Raw genomic sequence first — 20,869 nt, forward strand, 5'->3', positions numbered from 1 at the left:
TTTACAATTTTATTTTATACACGTTTGATTTTATTTTTGTAAGCCGCTCTGAGTGCTCTATTATAGGGTAGAAGGGCGGGATAGAAATATTTTAAATAAAGTAATAAAATAACCCCAGCAAGTAATCTGGCTGCTGCATTTTGGACCAGTTGAAGTTTCCAAGTGGTCTTCAAGGGCAGCCCCACGTAGAGCGCATTGCAGTGTGGATGTGTATTATAACTTTACTTGTGTAATTCAGAGGGCAACTAATCCATTCCTAAAAGAGTGTGTGTGAAGTCTGGCTCATCTCTTCCTTCTAGGTCCTTTCTTTTCTTTCCTCTGTACTCTTTATATAATTTTTTTGTCAGACATGGGGGCAACTATCTAGATAACTGCACAGTGTTGACTGATATTCAACAGGAACAAATTGGCTTCAATCCAAGTATTATGCCTTCATTAGGCTGTTAGCACCATGAACAATTTTTGAAATGTTACTCAATTTATAAGCAATTGTGCTCTGTCAAACATCTTTGTGAACAAATAGAGCAAAACCTCTGATCATATTCTGTACTTTGATCTCCATGCTAGTGCAATTTGTGTACCTCTTGGAATTCTAGAATTATTCAATAATGATAGCTGAATTAATTGTGGTTATACTTTTATTCTCAATTGTTGAGTAGTGTAAGAGCTGCCAATACCATTTTAAGAAGACAACTACTGCTTAACAGGATGCAGTTAATTAAGCCCATAGAGACTGTTGCTCATCTAACAATTTTGGTATATGGTTAGATGATGCAGATGAGGGATCTTTTCTCAGCTGTCTGCTATTATCCCCCTATTCCTGGCTAACCTTATCACTTGCCTGGCTTTTTGGACCAATCATGACTTCCCACAAGGAATCCTGGGAACTAGTTTTTAAGCGTTTTGGAGTTTAAGCCTTTTTAAGCAAGTTGTTAGGAGACCCTGATTCCCCTCACAGAGCTACAATTCGCTGGAAAGGATTGACTGAAAACCCACTCAGGGAATAGGGGTCTCCTAGCAACTCTCAGCACCCTTAACAAACTTCAGTTCCCAGGATTCTCTGTGGGATGTCATGATTGTATAAAGTACAATACTGCTTTAAAAGTATAGTGCAGATGGGGCCTTTGTCTCATGATAGTCTGTAAAGCACTATGCACATTTAATGGTACTGTATAAAATTATAGTAATGTTTTTTTCTGGCTTATCTTCAGCAAAACTTAGCTCCTTATGTGTATATGTTTATTTGGTATATACCCTGTTAAATACAATCTTATCTATATTGCTATGTTTATGGCACAAGAAAATCTTGAAGCAGAATCCCTCATTATCTCCCTATCTTTCAATTCTGCATTTAACAATTAGCTGTATCTGAATTTAATTAGAGATGTGAAGCCTCCTCTCTTACCCTTCAAACTTTCCCCTCAGTTTTTCCCCTGGACCTTCACAATTCTAGATTTTATTTTTTCAGAACCAGTAGGAAATACATGCATAATAGTATGAAAACAGTTGCATGTACATGGAACAAGGATCTTTCATGCATCATCTACAGATATTTCATTTGTAAGGTCAAACTGTTTCACCATGCCTGGTTAAGCATTGTACAATAGTGAGGCATGTTATTTCGGAAGAGGATTTTTTCCTTAATTGATATAGGGTAGTTTTAAAAAGTTGGTCAGTTGCCTACCCTGCACGGGGTTGCACTTCCTCTGAAAGAGCAGGTATGCAGTCTGGGGGTGCTTCTGAATCCAGCTCTGTCAGTAGAGTTCCAGGTACTGTCAGTGGCTAGGCCAGAAATGCCTTTTATCAGATGTACCTGGTGAGACAACTACGACTATTCCTGGACTGGGAGAGTTTAGCCACAGTAGTTCAGGCATTGGTGACTTCAAGACTGGATTACTGCAATGCACTTTAGGGCTTTCCTTTCACCTGACCCGGAAAATGCAATTCGTGCAGAATGCTGCAGCCACATTGCTGACAGGAGTGAGACCTGCCAGCATGTAACACTTTAACTCAGAGATCTGCACTGGTTGCCAGTTTATCGGGCCAAGTTCAAGGTGTTACTACTGGTATATAAAGCCCTTTACAGCTCAGGACCAGTTTACTTGCGAGACTGTATTACCCCAGATGTGCCCACTTGGGCACTTCAATCTGTGGAATAGGCACTGCTACAGATGCCACCTAATACACATTCCACACATGTAAGAAATCATTTTTTTAGTGTGGCAGCACCCGTTCTTTGGAACTCCCTACCTATTTATATCAGGCATGTCCCTTCATTGTATTCCTTTTGGCATCTGCTTAAAACTTTTTTTGTTTAGGCAAGCCTATGCAGGCACATAGATATTGATCTGTTTTATTTTTTTTTTAGTAAGCAGCTGTTTTAATTGTTTTAAATATGTTTTAATTACTTGCTTTTAACTGTTTTATTGATAATTTCAGTGTTTTTTGTAAACCACTTAGAGTCTTTACATTCAAGCAGTATATAAATTTTGTTAAATAAAAACAAAATAAAGTTCCTTAGTTTGAACCTTATTTTACTCATTTGACCCAAAAAAATGACAATGTTCACAATTCCGTACTTTTGAAATATGCAACAGACAATTTATCTACTGACACTTAATGACTGATGCTGTAATCAGTGGCCTCATTTTTTCCATAATGTTTGGCACGCCATTTACTAATATACAAACCATAACAGCAATTAACTATGGTCAAATTACATTTGTCAAATAAATGAACAAAGTAGAATTTGTGATAGATCATCCGTTCCTCTTTTATTGTGTTTGCTTGCATTACTTGTTTGCAAAATTCTTTAATTCACAATGGGCTTCCCCATCGTGTGTGTGAATTACAGATGTTCTTCTGTACTACTATTCACAAGGGTGTCATGGAGATTAATAGAGGGCAAATCTGTCATCAGTTGCACATACCATTCATGTTGGCTTTGGTTGTCTGAATGTCTCACTAAAGGAAAAAGAATCCCATCGTTTGAAAGCACTTTGAAATCCTTATGTATGAAAGGCAAGAAATAGCCTTTGAGTTGTGATACAGTAGGGCCCCACTCATACATCAGATTACGTTCCAGACCCCCGCCAAAAAGCAAAAATCGCCAGAAAGTGGGACATAGCCCAAAATCCTGCTGCTGCTCTGGTGCAATCAGCTGTACAGTACAGCTGATCGCTGTCAGCCTTAGCACAGCAGCTGTAACTCCCCACGCTACAGCTGACAGCGATCAGCTGTACTACGGGGAGCTCCAGCCGCTTGGCAAACCTTGGCCCCTGAAGCTCCCTGCTCTACAACTGATCAGCTGTAGCGCACAATCAGCTGTAGCATGGGGAGCTTCAGCTGCCGCGCTCCAGCTGACAGCGCTTGGCCCCTGAAGCTCCCTGCACTACAGCTGATCACCCTGCTGGCGCCGTATTAGCAGAACGCTGAAAAGCGGGGTGCCGAAAAGCGGGGCCCTACTGTAATAGTTAGAAAGCAGGTCTGGCTGTTTGTCTTGGACAAAACATAGCCCATTCTGGGGACAGTTGTGGCCACCCTTATTCTAATACGGTTTCTGTATGTTTTCCACTAATTTTAAGTTGTTCGATTTGATTTCTTGGAGTACTTTCTATATAGATTTCTTGCACCTGTTTTTATAACATGATTCTGTATTGAACAGATGGGTAAACATATAAGAAATTCACATTTTTTAAAAAGTCAGTGAGTTGTACGTGTTCTAATAACTGTCTTGGCATATCATGTTCTGTGTTTCTTGAATAATACCAATTTGTGAGGATGATCTAAGTTTGAAGGACTGCTAATTGCATTCTGCTTTACTTTTCTTTGCCCAAAATTACTTTATTTAGTTCCTCTCTCTACTTCTTCTCTTTCCTTTGTTGTATGTCCTACAGCAGCACTACAGCCTGCTTGGATTGTGGTTTTATACATATATATATATATATAAGTTTACAACCAAAATTAAAGCTTCATATAAAATCATTAAAAATATCAAAATAAAACATTACAGATGAAGGTCATACCAAACATTTGGTCTACAAAAATACATGGTCACATTAAGCATACATAACTGACAACCAGCTCATCCACCTGTCTCCATCTAGGGCAATATGATGTCATACAGACAACAATATCACCACTTCTTCTCTATCTGTCACCCAGGTTGGGCCATACTCTATACAGTTCAGTCTCTCACAATGATTATTATTGAACAACTTTGAAGCACTCATAAATAGTGTTGGAGTCAATAGTGTACAGGCAAATTCAGAAATGCAGGGTCTCTTCATGATAGTCACAGTTATTCTCCCTCTTTTTTTGTCCCTAGGAGCCAATCAGCATGAAAAATGAGAGTTTTGGCTACTGAAAATAGTTTTGTCACTCGCTGACTCACCTCCTTTCACTTTGATTGGCTCCAATAGCAGGAAAGGGCAAAGAAACATGTTAGAAGATTCTTCTCAGTGGCTAACACACTCCCTTTTCATGCTGATTGGTTCATAGGATCCTGGAGACATAGGGACCTTGCTGGGACCCTGCTCCCAAAACAATAAGGGGTCTAAGCCCCCCTGAGACTCTGGACAACTACACCCTTGGTTGGAGTTTGAGGAATGCTGACTGAACCAGAATACTTCAGTTTTGGCAGTTTGGTGAAATTATTACACTGTGGATAAAAACATAGAACAGTCTTTCACCACCTCAAAGAATGGTCTGAAGGCACTTGATGCAGTGAGGGGACTGTAGCTTAATGTTTAAACACATCCCTGAGATTTCTTCTTGGAAGGATGTAAAATACCTTCTCTCCCTCAAACATGGAGAGCTCCAGCTAGTCAGACCAGACAGTTCTGACCTAGATGGACAAATAGTCTGATCTGGTATTGTTCAGCTTCCTTTGCTTCCCTAGATGTAGTATTACTGTTAACTATTGAGCCTTTTAAACTTTCTGATTGGGAGACCACCTAGGAAACAGCAGCAGCAGCAGCAGCAAGCAGCAGCAATTATACAGCCACAAGAGTGGCTGTATACTATAGTTAGCATGGATTTTTTGCATTCCGCAGTTTTAAATTGAAAATAACCAGCCATGCCATTCTGATGCTTCCCATAAGCTCATTTCAAAACAAACCCTTACAAAACATATAGTCCTGAACTCAAAAATTCTTGCTTAACAACCCTCTCAATTTTCATGGTGATAAACAAAACAATCAGAGAGTTCAAAGTGTAAAAAGAGAGAAAGAAACCCAGAGCCCTTTTGGACTTTTTTCTGTCAGAGATCTCATAATCTGTTGAAATGAATTAAAAATCAGCCATGTTCACAGAATACCTGTAATCCTATTACTGACCTTGCCCCATAATCTGACCTTCATCTTCTGCAGTTTAAAAGTTGGGAAAAAAATCCTGGCTGATTTTTAATTAAGAAATTTAGCATTGAACTCTATGATAATGTCGGGCATGCTCAGTAAGAACCAGCTGTCAGTGTTCTAAAAGCCAGACTCAGAGCTGCATGGCTTGGCCAATCAGGAGGGCTACACCCACACCAGACCTTTATTTCACTTTCGACTGCCATGGCTCCTCCCAAAGAATCCTGGGAAGTGTAGTTTGTGAGGGTACTGAGAGGAGACTCCTATTCCCCTTACAGAACTTCAGTGGCCAGAGTGGTTTAACAGTCTACTGCTCTGATTGAAGCTCTGTGATCGGAACAGGGCATCTCCTAGCAATTCTCAGCACCCTTCAGTAATTACACTTCCCAGGATTCTTTGGGAGAAGCCATGACTGCCTAAAGTGAAATAACAGTCTAGTGTGGATGTGGCCAGGGACAGCTTTGGTTTAAATTTGGGTGGGAGGCTATGTGTGCCTGTTGTAGAATAAAAAGGTGGGGAAAACACTGTAAAACAATGATACTATTCACAATGTTTTCCTTTTGGAAAGGAAAGGGACTTCCCCTCTGCCCAATGTGTATGCAGACACATATTTAAAGTGACTATCTGAACTATATCAACTGTTTTAATATTGTTGCTTCCTCCCTGCTAAAACAAGATCAGCACAGCTTGTCTTGTCTTGTTTCTGTTATTTGGGCTGATTGCAGGTGCTGCCACCACTCACCATATGCTCAGAGGCACATGCTACCAAATTCTTCCAAGCTACACAGGAAGTGGATTGGACTGTGAAAGACCAACTCAAATTGTGTTTGCATTTTGACACATTTGTAGGGCAGTTCAATATCTCAGAGAGGAGGTCAGGTCTCCTGCTCCCCTGGTGCATTCACTATAGCTGCCCAATTTCCCTGCTTTTTAAAGTTTGATAGAAATATCTCTTGGCTACATTCTTAAACCACAATGTTTTTTGCCTATTATATATATATATAAAATAGGCAAAAAACATTGTGGTTTAAGAATGTAGCCAAGAGATATTTCTATCAAACTTTAAAAAGTAGGGAAATATATATATTACATTGTGGATATATAATATAATATATGTATTATATTGTGGATTGTTCCTTGTTTCTGTTGCAGCAAATTGGAACAAAATAAATTGATAGAAAATAACTTTTTGTTTTACTTTTTGTGCATTCCATCTCTACATGTCTGCCTAAATGAGCACAACATCTTATAGCAGTTAATGTAATATCTTTTTACACTGCTGAATCAGAATTATAGATAATCCAACCTTTGTAGAACATTCTAATAAAAATAAAGCAATAAAGGCTACATTTCCCTTTCCATAATCTGTATTTGTCACACTGTATATTTTGGTCTGTGACTTGAATTTGTTGTTTTGCTGTAAGGTGGAATCTGATCTGTACATTCAACAAAGAACAGTCTAGTCTGAGGCTATAATCAATCTCTTCAAACACATTAAAGAAATGGGTTTTTGGATCTATGGGTGTTTTTTTAAGCAGGCCATCCTTACCATTTTCTGATGTAAAAAAAGCTGTAATATGCAATATTCTGAGAGCTAGTGGCCTACACTGATTTAAGGGTTTTTGTGTGTGTGTTTAAAAATGAGTACTTTGCTTCAATCTAGAACATTGACTCAAACATTTATAATTATTTAAAACATTTTGAAACATTACTTACTTGCTATTTATTGCAAATACAATTCCAGAGTAGGTTATAAATTAAAACAAAGTACTGAACACAAGGCCGATAGTTTACATGAAATCACTAGCACTTTATAGAGCTACTGTTATCACTTTGGCCTCTTGAACAGATCCCATCTGGATGTGCCAGTTCATATAAATAGTGCCTCACCAGATCAGGTTGGCTACAGGCTTAATAAGGTGAAGCTGCTGCCATGTTTGAATTGGTCCCTGTTCTAATGTGCCTTTTCAAGCCTCTAAAATAGTATTACTGTGCTACTGGAGAATCAGCACATAATTATCTGACAAAAGCCAGATAATTCCTTGTAATTCAAGTTTGTAAAGCCACATAAATACATATGCTCCATGAGAATTCCTTTATGGAAAGTATAGTAAGGAAGAAAAAGATTTGGAATAAGAAAGGATTCTGATTAAGGTCAAGATAAAAACACAAATGGTTCCAATCTGCTACTGAGAAACTATGTTCTCCTGTTTGAACTGAAGATATTTAATTTATTTTTGTTCACATTTGGTCAACAGATGGTGTAACTGTACTAGCTACATTCTGGTGGATGGAAAAAGTATGCATATTAAGTAAACAATAATTATACTAAAAATAACAATTGCCACTGGACATTTCATTAGAATGAATTTCTTGCAATTACTCTTCCTTGGGAAACAGAATAAAATGCTGATATAATGTAGAATAAATTGAAATGTTATCAAAGAAGTAACTACAGCGAATTCTGACTGGTTTGATAGATTAGGCCTGAACTCCCAAATTATTGTGTATGCCAGGGATAAACAGTTGATGGCCATTATTTTCATAGTATGCTTGTGAGCACCAGAACTCATCTGTCTCTGAAACATAGTGGTAGTAGGTAGACCTTACTTTGACCCAGCAATGGAATTTCAAGGATTTTATCATTTGAACAATCTTTCCATTTTGACAACTATACTGAGAGCCAGAGTAAGAGTACAATATTGGACAGAGTATCAGATTTGAATTGTGAGTTCTGGATTCAGATCCTTGTTCAACTCACCCATGCTCATTAGTGTTTATGGAGTCCTAGTGGGAAAACTGCAGTAAACAGTAAACTACAATATACAAATATAATAATTAAATTAAATATCAATTATATTTCCTACTTAGACGTTTTTTGAAATTGAAATGAAATCACAGTCCATAGTGATACTCATGAGCTTTGAGTCGTAATGATCATAGTTTTATCCTTTGCCATACAAATGTTGCTGAATCTACCAGAATATTTTATAAATATTAGTTTAGCAGTAGTAGACAGTGTAGCGGAGCAAAGATACTTACCTGCCCTTCCAGCAGGTAAGTTGCTGTTGCTTATCAGGAGGGAGAGACAAGACAATGGGGAAGATGGTGCAGTGCAAATGCACCAGCAGGAGTACTGGATTGGCTCAGCTGGTACATGTACACTGGACTGACCTTGCCTCTGCCTTGTTCCTCCCCCCTCCTGGTAAGCAGCAGCAACTTGCCTTATGGGAGGTCAGTTAAGCACCTCCAGCCCACTATGCCATCTGCTACTGAGCAGCTGCCTAATTTTCTGTATCTTTTTAAAACTATGGTTCTCAACTTGAGTGATGTGATTGGTTACAAAAAAAATAAGTATTTGCTATGGCCCAGTGACTTTGGGTGGAATTCAGCTGGTGTCATTGCACTTATGCAAGAGCTTCTGAGCTAACAGAAGCATTCACGAATGTTCTGGAGGGTCCACCACCTCTCTGGAGTTGCCTTCCATTAGTGGTCACCTCCACTGGTTACAAGCTCTTTTGTGAGTTCAAGGGCATCAGTTGGTTTCCAACCTTATGTTCAATAGATATAAAGTGCATCAACATTTTGTGAAATTTAAATGAAAATCATTATATCTGAATAGTATATCTTTTGAATTTTCTATTTTGTTGTAGTCATCTTTTCTAAATCTAAACAAGTCTAAGTCAGATGTATTAATGATAAAAATAAAAATACTATATTTGTATTCATGTATATGCATGCATATACAGGAACCAATGTATCCTCCCTGCAACAATACTTTAAATGATCCCTTTACAATGAGATTATTTATTACAAATTATGTCGCTTTTTTTTCCTTGACTATTTCCAGAATGGAAGAGACGGTGAGGAATCTACTGCAAAGTCAAGGAACACCGGAGCCAAATGACGAGAAACCTGTTACTATAATAAAGGCATATCAGGTAGTATTAATATCAATAAACCCAATTGGCCTTGTAACTGATATGGAATTGGATGATGTAATTTGTCTGGTTGAAGGCAGTTGGTTTAGGGTTTGATACAAAGTTTCTTGTTAAGATGCTCTTCAACAGAAGAAAAAAATAGGCAGAAAATACCTCTGAGAAGACTAGCCACATAGAGTGAACTGAATGGGAGAGAGGCAGGGTGCTGGTGATAGGAACCACAGAATAAATGTACTAAAGGCAATTGAGGAAGATGTGATTAAAGGTGACACTTAGAGCCTTTGAGAAATAAAACAGCCCTTTCTCAGAGTTATTATGGGTCATGATGTTTTTGAGAATGCATGGCAAGGAAAAGGAAAGACAATTTGGGACATGTGGGGAGAAGAGAGAGGGAGAAAAGGCAGACAGATGGGAAAAGATTTTGCAAGTTGACAGAGTGGAATGGATGTAGAGACTGGGGGGAGACTGAAGCATTCCTCAGCCCTTTCACATGCTCCTATACTTTTCTATTATGAATATATCGCTCTGCATAAGTGTGGGGAGTGTGTGCATGCTGGTGTCTGTGTGGATGTGGGGAAGGTGGTATGTGCAAGTACATTTCCTGTATGTGTGCCCGCCCATGTGCATGTAACTATATGGGGTGTTGGGCACAGTGTATGCTTAGGATGCACTTATGCATATGTCTGAATTCTGTGGGGCTAAGCATGCAGATGTGCATATATGTAGAGAACACTGCATGACACTGGTACTTATTTATTTATTTAATTCAATTTTTATACCGCCCATAGCAAAGCTCTCTGGGCGGTGTACAACAATAAAAATATAAATTTACATTTCAATTTTAAAACCACATAATCATCAAATCAACAATTAAACAAACAGATGAAACATGTAACTGACATATACAACAATAATACAGATACTGAAATACTAAAATATTAAATTTATTAAAAATATTAAAATGCCTGGGCAAAGAGGAAGGTTTTCACCTGGCGCCGAAAGGATAGTAAAGTAGGCGCCAGGCGTACGTCGTCAGGAAGGGTGTTCCATAGTTCGGGGGCCACTACCGAGAAGGCCCTTTGTAGTCGCCTTCTGGGCGTCTTTCTGAGTAGGCACCCGGAGGAGGGCCTTCGATGTTGAGCGTAGTGCACGGGTTGGTTCATATTGGGAGAGACGATCCACCAGGTATTGTGGGCCCATGCCGTGTAAGGCTTTATAGGTCAAAACCAGCACCTTGAATTGGGCCCGGAAACGTATAGGCAGCCAGTGTAAGCTGGCCATGCATGTGCAAGTAGATAAAGTATGCTAGCATATGTGCAAATTGTGTGAGTGGGACCCAGAAGTGTTAAACTACTATTGACTAGTGGCAAATATCCCCCCTTTTGGGCAAGGTGCTCAAGAAGGACACGAGCTAAACTTCCTGGAAAATGGACTGAACATTTGCCCAGAGCATGGAAAACAAACAGGATGAATTTGAACTCTTAATACAGGAGGGTAAATATGACCTGATAGGTATAACTAAAACATCACTAGAATATAGTAATTGAAGGATATAACTTGTTCAAAAACAACAGAAGGAACAGAAAAGGAGGCAGAGTCGTGCGCTGTATGTTAAAAATCTATATCCTTGCACAGAAATACAGGAGGATGAGCTTGGTAGCCCCATTGAAAGCATCTGGATTAAAATTAATGGGGCAAGGAATAAAAGGAACATGGTGGTTGAAGTCTATTACCGACCACACAATCAAGGAGAAGACTAGGATGAAACTTTTGAAAAGCAAACTGCCAATATTTCAAGGAATCATAATGTAGTACTGACGGGGGACTTCAATTACACCAATATCTGTTGGGAGACCAATTCTGCCCGATCCGACCCCTCCAAGAAATTCCTGGTTTGTGTTGGAGATAACTTTCTACTACAGAGACTGGAGGAAGGAACTAGAGGATCAGCTATCCTTGACTTGATTCTAACCAACAGATATGAATTAGTGGATGAAGTGGCAGTTATTGATTTTAAAGGAAGCAAAAGCTGAGTGAAGCCATACGTGCACCCTGGACTTCAGGAAAACTGATTTTAATAAACTCAGAGCAATGACGAGTAAGGATCCATTGCAAGCATCCTTAATAAGAAAAGGAGCCCAAGATGGATAGGAAATTCTAAAAAAGGAAGGCCCAACAATACCAACAAGGAAAAAAAGGTGGAAAACAGCAGAGGAAGAAGCCAATGTGGCTTCACAAAAAGCTTAGATATTACTTCAAAACATATAGGAAGTGGAAGGAAGGCCAGGCCACAAAGGAAGAGTACAGACAGGTAGCACAGAATTGCAAGGATGGTGTCAGGAAGGCTACAGCTGAGAATGAGCTGAGGTCAGCGAGAGATGCCAAAAGCAACAAAAAAGCTTTCATTGTGTTCATGTGTAGTAAAAGACCAAGAAAAGACATGGTGGTTCAGCTACTCACTGAGAATGGCAAAATGATAACGGATGACAAAGAAAAGGCAGAAGTGCTCAGTTCCTACTCTGGCTCAGTCAAGAGGGTCTGTGACTCTCCTGACAAATGTGAAGTGCAAGTTGAAGGGGCAGGATTGTACCTTGATATTGATGGGGAAATGGTCAAGGAATACCTAATTACTTTGAATGAGTTCAAATCTGTAGGACCCGATTAACTGCATCCTAGAGTAAGGAAGGAACTGGCTGAAGAACTCTCAGAACCACTTTCTATTATCTTTGCAAAATTGTGGAGGAGGGTCAAGTGCCAGATGACTGGAAGGTCCCTATCTTCAAAAAGGGCAAAAAGGAGGAATCTGGTAACTACAGATCAATCAATCTGACAACAATTTCTGGGAAAATCCTGGAGCATATTATAAAGTAGTCAATCTTTGAAAACAATTCAGTGACTACTAGAAACCAACATGGATTTTTCTCAAGCACAAATCCTGCCAGGCTAATCTTATCTCATTTTTTGATCGGGTAACCTCCTTGATAGACCGTGGGAATGCTATGGACATAACATATCTTGACTTCAGCAAAGCTTTTAACAAAATGCCCCATGATTAGCAAGCTAGCTAAATGTGAGCTGGATGGAACGCTATCAGGAAGATCTACAATTGGCTACAGAACTGTACTCAAAGAGCACTTATCAGTTCTTCCTTCTCAAAGTGGGGGGAGGTAATGAGCGGGATATTGCAGGGCTCAGTCCTAGGCCCAGTGCTCTTCAACATTTTTTTATTAATGACTTGGATGAGGAGTTGCTGGGAATGCTTATCAAATTTGCAAATGACACAAATTTGGAAGGGATAGCTAATACCCTGTAAGACAGAAACTAAAGTCAAGGTGATATTGATAGGCTGGTGCATTCAGCTGTAAACAACAGAATGAAATTTAACAGGGATAAGTGCAAAGTTCTACACCTAGGAAAAAGAAACCAAATGCACAGTTATAAGATGGGGGATACTTAGCTCAGCAATACTATATGCAAGAAGGATCTTGAAATTGTTTATCACAAGCAGAATATGAGCCAACAGTGTGATGTGGCTGCAAAAAAAGGCAAATGCTATTTTAGGTCAAATTAACAGAGGTATAGTTTCCAAATCGCATGAAGTACTAGTTCCTCTCTATTTGGCACTGGTTAGGCCTCATCTTGAGTACTACATCCAGTCCTGGGTATCACACTTTAAGAAGGATGCAGACAAACTGGAACAGATTCAGAGGAAGGCAAGCGAGAATGATCAGGGGACTGGAAACAAAGCCCTATGAGGAGAGACAGAAGGAACTGGGCATGTTTATCCTTGAGAAGAGAAGACTGAGAAAAGATATGATAGCACTCCTCAAGTACTTGAAAGGTTGTCACACAGAGGAGAACCAGGATCTCTTCTTGATTGTCCCAGAGTGCAGGAATGGAATAAGAGGCTCAAGTTACAGGAATCCAGATTTTGATTGAACATCAGGAGAAACTTAATAACTGTTACAACAGTACAACAGTGGAACCAATTACCTAGGGAGGTCCTGGACTGTCCAACACTAGAGGCATTCAAGGGGCAGTTGGGCAGACATCTGTCCAACTGTACTGTCCTCCTCTAGCATGCACACCTTCATGTGGTGAGGGGGTTTGAGAGTGTCAAAGAAGCTGAGAGCAATGTCGTCACGAGTCTAGACCAAGAGGATAGATTCCTAGCAGGGTCACCAAAAGGGAAATGATAAAAGCTGAGACACCAGACTAAGATGCCTCCAAACCCACAGGCAGGCAATGGTAAACCACCTCTGAATACCTCTTACCATGAAAACCCTATGAACAGAGTATCCAGATTGCAACATGAGATAGTGCTGGAAGATGAGACCTCTAGGTCAGAAGGCACTCGGCAAGCTACTGGGAAAGAACAACAGTCAAGTACAAGTAGCACTGTGACTAATGACGTCACTGGTTCAAAGCTGAATGGAAGCCCAGAGGCTGATGCGCACAGATGCGAAAGGAGAGTTCGGAGTTGTATGACGTACACAATAGGAACATGGAATGTGAGAAGCATGAACCAGGGAAAGTTAGAAATTGTCAAGGAAGAAATGGAACACATCAACATTACAATATTTGATGTTGAGTGAATTAAAATGGACGGGAATGGGACATTTTCAATCAGGCAACTACAAAATATTTTATGCAGGAAATGAGAAATTAAGAAGAAACGGGGTTGCTTTAATTGTGAGAAGTGATATAGCAAATGCAATTAACCATCATCCAAGTCTATGCTCCAACAATAAACACAGAAGAAAAGAAATTAGGAGAGATGTTATGCAGAAGTACAGGAAGAAATTGATCACACACCAAAACAAGATGTGCTGATAATCATGGGGGACTGGAATGCAAAAGTAGGGAACAGAGAAGAACTAGAAATTGTGGGGAAATGGGGCTTAGGAGATAGAAATGAAGCAGGAGGAAAGACTGAATTCTGTAAAGCCAATAATTTGTTTCTTGCCAACACATTTTTTGAGCAACCAAAAAGACGACTGTACACATGGACATCAATTATTGTAAACTGCCGAGAGAGCTTTGGCTATGGGGTGGTATATAAATGCAATAAATAATAATAAATAATAATAATCACCAAATGGTCAGTATAGGAATCAAAGCGATTATACAATTGGCAGCAGAAGATGGAGAATTTCCATACTTTCTGTGAATACAAGACCAGGATCAGACTGCGGTACAGATAATGAACTGGTAATATTGAAAATCAGAGTAAAGCTAAAGAAGTACAGCAAAGCAATCATAATGCCAAACTACAATTTAAATAACATCCCAGAAGAATATAAAGATCTAACAATGAACCGATTTACAGCTTTAAACTTAGTTGACAGAGAACCAGAAGAACTATGGAGTGACGTCAGAGACATTATCAGGGAAGAAAGCAAAAAGACAATACCTCTAATTAAAAAGATAGAAAGACCTCAGTGGATGACTGACGAAACTCTTAACATGATTAAAGAAAGAAGGAAAGCAAAAGGAAAAACACGGTTAGAACCGTAAATGCAAGAATATAGCAACCAGTACATAGGGACAAAGAGAACTATTACAATAATTATTGTATTAAAATAGAAGAGGACAATAAGGAAGATAGAACAAGAGCCCTATTCCTAAAGATTAGAGAAATGGAAAGGAAATGTAAACCAAGAGTAGGGATGCTGAATAATCAACAAGGGAACACCCTGACTGACCGAGATGAAATAAAAGGAAGATGGAAGCAATACACTGAAGAACTCTACAAAAGAGATGCAAGGATGACAGATTCATTCACGGAGGAACCGTATGAGGAAGAACCAGAAATTTTAGAATGTGAGGTGAAAGCTGCTCTTAAAATCCTTGGAAGAAACAAATCACCAGGAACAGATGGCATACCAATAGAGAAGACATGATTCACTAGAAAAGACAATAATGCTGGGAAAAACAGAAGGGAGTAGAAGCCACAGACCTGAACTTACAAGATCTGAACAGGGTGGCTTGTAACAGATGTTATTGGAGGTCCCTGATTCATAGGGTCGCCATAAGTTGTAATCGACTTGAAGGTATATAACAATGACAAACTGCATTGAGCAGGGAGTTGGACTTGATGGTCTTATAGGCCCATTCAAACTCTAGTATTCTGTGATTCTGTGTCCAGGTGGTGGAGAGATGACTTGTTCTAGATGGAGTTGCACTCCCCTGGAAAGAGCTTATCTGCAGCTTGAGGATACCCGTGGATCCAACATTGTCACTGGAGGATCAGGTGGCTTCAGTGCACTCCCCTGGAAAGAGCTGGTCTGCAGCTTGAGGATATTTCTGGATCCAATGTTGTCACTGATGGCTCAGGTGGCCTCAGTAGCTAAGAGTGGCTTTTTCCAGCTTGGACCTTTTTTGAACAGAGATGACTTGGTCCCAGTACTCCATGCTCTAGTAACCTCCAGATTGGATTATTGCAATGCACTCTACATGGGGCTGCCCTTGAAGACTGCTCAGAAACGTCAACTGGTTGAAAAATGGAGCAGCCAGATTACTGGCTAGGGTTCCTTTTAGATCTCTTATAACTCTTGTTTTAAAATAGCTGCACTGGTTGCCAGTTTGTTTCCAGGTTCCAATTTAAGGTGCTCATGCTAGTGTTTAAAGCCCCAAATATTTGGAAGACCTCCTGCTTCCCTATAGACCTTCTCAGGTGTTGAGATCAGTAGACGGGGCCCTTTTGATAGTTCCACAACCCTCAGAAGCTCGGGGTGGTGGTGGTTGCCTGGGAGAGGTCATTCTCTGTGGCAGCCCCTAAGTTGTGAAACTCCCAACCCACTGAGGGGTGTAAGCCTACCTCACTGTGCAGCTTTAGAAGAATGCTAAAGACGCACCTCTTTACCTTAGACTTTGACACCTGAGACATTTATTTTTGAGACCTACCCTATTTTGTGATTCTGTTTTTTTTTAATTGCTTTTGAGACTTTTAAGGTTGTTGTAATCTGCTCTGGGTGAAGCATGAGCAATAAATGTTAATAGTAATAGTAGTAATAATAATAATAGTAACAACAACAATCTATATGGACCAGTGCAGAGAAGCAGATTTGCAAATGATTATACGTGCACAAATTTAGTAGAGAATGAGGTGTTCATAACTGAGTAATCACCAAACTTTTTTTGAAATCTGAGAATTCAATTTTAGGGTTCGGGATGGAAGGAACTTCTAAAACTACAGGTTGTGTGTGTGGTGGCGGGTGGGATTAATTGCATGCATGTGTGCTTTGTCATTTCTTTTTAGTAGCACTGGAAGATATAATTGAATAATTGTGTAGATTGATTTATTAAAAACTTATTGATTGAAATCATTTTAAAAGTACTCCTGATAAATTGGGCAGCAGAGTTTAATGTGAATATCCACAAAAACTGCAGGTCTCAGGGTCTATCTTAGAAATTTCATCCCTTGTGCTGTCTTTCATGGGAAGGACTGCTAAAATGGTGTATGATGTGAAATGTGCAAGAATTACACAGTTTGTTTTCCTACTCTAAAATATTATTGTGCCTAATGAGCAAAAATTGAGAGGAAGACTTTTTACTTCTTTCTGTCCACTTATCCTTTTCTTTTACATTTTCTATCCCGTTAGTTCCAGTAGTCCACTTGCTCTAGGGTTGTGTTGTGTATTCTTCCCCCCCCACCATTCGGGGGGAGGGGATGTCCATGAAAAGAGAGGGCTTTGAATCTAGTGGACCTCCAGTCCTCCCTACCCTTGCAATGCACTCTTTTTGACCTCCATCAGAACACTAGTGGAGGAACAATGGTGGCATTTCCACTACTACTAGGGGAGGTGTCCAAGGGTGGAGTTTTCTGTCTGTCCACAGAAAGGGAGACAGAGAAAGAGAGATCTGCTGTCTTCTACTTCCTGGGATTGTAGGATATCACTCTAGAGTTCTTTGATTTGGTGACAGCGCTACTTTTAGAAGTTGCATAGCTTTTTTTTTGTTACTGCCATAATGCGCCTCCAAGTTAAATTATGATGCTGAAAAACAAAATAGAAAGCTGGTCAAATATCATAGGAAGAAATGAGGAAACTCAGGATGATTTTGAGTATGGCTCTCAACAAGAACTAATGAAATTATTTCCTTGTACCATGCTAAGTTAGTTTTACTATGTGCAGCCTGTTCAAATTAATATTTGAGTAGTCATAAAAAGTACGTACTTCCTTGCAATAAATATTTTTGATCTATTGACCACTGGCTGCATATTTGTTTTTTTCTTCTCAAATCTAATTATTGTTTGGGGATATATAAAACAGAGTTCTTATTACAATATCAATATCCCTGACTCCAGAATAAATATTGCTGCTAATGAACTTTAAATGCTTCACAGTAGTCATGTCAGTGGAATAGTAATCAGAAGCACACAAAAACATGTGTGTGTTATTGTTCTGTCAAGATTTTGTCTTTAAAAAGGGGACATTTTGAGGACTTGCTGGTGGTAACTGCATAACCTTTCTAAACTACACTTCTGCCGTATAAATTAATTTTTGTGTCAGGAATGCAAATAATATTATGCTCAATTACTCTTGGATTGATTTTGTACAGCACTGTAGGTAAGATCAAAGTTTCATGAATATAAACATAAATGGAGAGATTAAATACAACATGCTGTATGCCTTCTATATTGATTCCATATTGTGTAGCTCATGTACTATTATCCAAACTTGATATTCCCCACCTTTAGTACCAGCTGCTGGCTATTCACAAGGACTATGTACTGTACTATTATTACCCCTGTTCTCTGGAACAGCATTCCTGTCGAGATACAACAGACACCCACTATTCCACTTTTTGGAAACAATTGAAGGCATTTTTCTTCTGGTGAGCCTTCCCAGCTGTATTAGTAGGTCTCTGCCATGGGTGTACATTTTGTCTTGTTTTTTAAAATTCATATTCTGTTGTTTCAGTTGTTTCTGTTTTTATTCTGTTTTGTACATTGCCTTGAGATATATTTATTTTATTTAACAAAATGTATATACCACGTGATTGTACTAAAACCTCAATGCTGCTTAATGCTACTGGATGAGAGCGAACAAACTAAAACTCAATCCTGACAAGACTGAGATGCTGTTGGTTGGGGGGCCCTCTGCTCAGATGGCTGATGTCAGACCTGCCCTAGATGGGGTTACACTCCCCCTAAAGGAACAGGTCCGTACTTTGGGGATCTTATTAGATCCGCTTCTGTCACTTGAGGCTCAGGTAGCCTCGGTGGCACGAAATGCATTCTACCAGCTTCAGCTGGTAGCCCAACTACGACCCTATCTGGACAGGGAGAACCTAGCCTCAGTTATTCACGCTCTGGTAACCTCTAGATTGGATTACTGTAATGCTCTCTACGTAGGGTTACCTTTGAAAACCATTCGGAAACTTCAGCTAGTGCAGAATGCTGCGGCCAGAGTTCTTACTGGGACGAAGAAATTCGACCACATAACACCTATTCTGGCCCAACTGCACTGGCTTCCAATATGTTTCTGGACCAGATTCAAAGTGTTGGTCCTTACCTATAAAGCCCTTAACGGCACTGGACCGCAATATCTGATGGAACGCCTCTCTCGCTATGTTCCTACCCGTTCACTCCGCTCGACGTCTAAGGCCCTTCTCCGGGTCCCAACCCATACAGAGGCCCGGAGAACAGTAACAAGATCTAGGGCCTTTTCGGTGGTGGCCCCCGAATTATGGAATGCCCTCCCAGATGAGATACGCCTGGCGCCTTCCCTGTCATCTTTCCGGCGCCAGGTAAAAACCCACCTCTTCACCCAGGCATTTTAATGTATTTTATGCTTTTTAATCTTATTTATTTTATTTCTAGTTTTTTTTACTTTGTTTATATAATGTTTTATACTGTTTGCACAATACACACTTGCTGTATTTTAAATATTGTGGTTTTATCATGTTGTACACTGCCCTGGGAGCTGCTAGCTATAGGGCGGTTTAGAAATGCAGCTAAATAAAATAAAAAATATATATATACGAAATGCATAATAATAATACCCCAGTGTTCCTGAATGGTGGTCTTGTGTTCACAACTATTGCCCACTGGCAACAGGACAGTAGCACATAGCCTTGTGCTTGTGCTGTGTTGCTTCTGTCCATGAGACGGGGCTGGTTGGTTTGTCACTTTAAACCAGAGTTAAGTTAAAGATAAAGATGCTAGTGCATGGGGCTAAAATTCCTTTTCTCCTATTGCTGCCATGCTGCCAGAAGTTAAGCAATGACTTAAAGGTATTTGTTTTAATGTTTTTGATTGCTGTAAACCGCCCAGAGAGCTTCGGCTGTGGGGCGGTATACAAGTGCAATCAATCAATCAATCAATCAATCAATCAATCAATCAAGGTGAATACTCAGGCTACTGGTGCACAGGCATAAAATCATGACTGCTTTGCTCCTCCTCCACTCCTACCAGGAACTAAGCCATGGTTTGGTTTAGCATTGTATCTGAGTCTGTGTGTGTAGTTTAGTTTTCCCCAAACAAACGAACAGTAAACCAAGAACAAACCTTGGTTACAGCCCATGGTTTTTTGGAAACAAGCAACCCAATATGTAATGCCTTAGGTTTTGGCAGTGCTGCAGAAACAGGAGTAAGAGAGGAATAAAGCAGTTGTGATTTTAGCCTTGTGGGTTGCCAACCAGGAATGACTAGGAATTGAGCTCTTATCTCTAGGAGAATTGCCAGTCGTCCAGGTCTACTCCTAGAGTCCAGGAATTGACAGCGATCTCCAAGAATCTCTCAAGGCCGATACTGGAGATGTGACAAGCCACCACTGTGGTCTCACACTGGCCTGTCATCTCAAGGCCTACGCAGAAGGGTGCAGGAGACATGGGGGGTGGTGGTTAATGGTCAGTAAAGAGAGGGAAAAACCATGGAAACTAGTCCTGGGTAAATGTTGCATAATGGAGTTAAGAGATTGGTAGAGGTGCAGAGACAGGCAGGAGTGACAGTTGAGGAGCTGAGTATTCAAGCATAGTTCCCTGTATCTCTCTGTAGTTAAGCGTATTGCAGCTGCCCGCTGAGCCTGGAGAAGGCCTGTCTGCGCTATACTGGTGAGTCATACAATTTTTCTTTCTAGTCAGGGAGCAATTGTAATTTCATGGAAGAATTAGTGAAAAGAATGTGCGGTTGGCTTTATTTGATCAGAAACTACCTTTAGATACTAACTTCCATGGTGTAACTCTACGATGTGTGGCACATAGTTTTGATGATGTCATCAAGATGGCCACCATCAAAATTCACAAAATCATGAATATCTGTGTAAATAGTGGATGAATTTTAATTTATAAGGTCTCGTGTTGTAGGCATTTCACAGAAGTATAAAATTGATCCTTACAACTTTAACTCAAAGTCAATATTTTATAGATATTTACATATTTATAATATCAATCCTACCTCTATACTAGTTTTGGGTGTTACACAAGTAATTAAGACAGAAGAAAAAAATTCCTACTGGAGTTTATTTTGTGTGTGTGGTTAAATTGCATATTTAATACCAAATAGGAAAGTATTTTAATAGGTAATAAATTTAACAGGTGACAGTTTCATGTTGATAGTAATATGTAATA

General features: G+C 39.6%; 1 protein-coding gene across 3 annotated transcripts in view; it reads left to right on the forward strand.

Moving 5' to 3' along the window:
* NCKAP5 (NCK associated protein 5) overlaps positions 1-20,869 on the forward strand; it is a 969,055-nt gene that overhangs the window by 552,845 nt on the left and 395,341 nt on the right. For all 3 annotated transcript variants that reach the window (XM_061608949.1, XM_061608950.1, XM_061608951.1), the window contains exon 10: positions 9,205-9,295. In XM_061608949.1, coding sequence (XP_061464933.1) covers positions 9,205-9,295 — 91 coding nt within the window. The remainder of the gene's footprint in view (positions 1-9,204; positions 9,296-20,869) is intronic.

The sequence above is a fragment of the Rhineura floridana genome, chromosome 2 (genome assembly GCF_030035675.1).
Source record: "Rhineura floridana isolate rRhiFlo1 chromosome 2, rRhiFlo1.hap2, whole genome shotgun sequence".
NCBI classification, from domain to species: domain Eukaryota; kingdom Metazoa; phylum Chordata; class Lepidosauria; order Squamata; family Rhineuridae; genus Rhineura; species Rhineura floridana.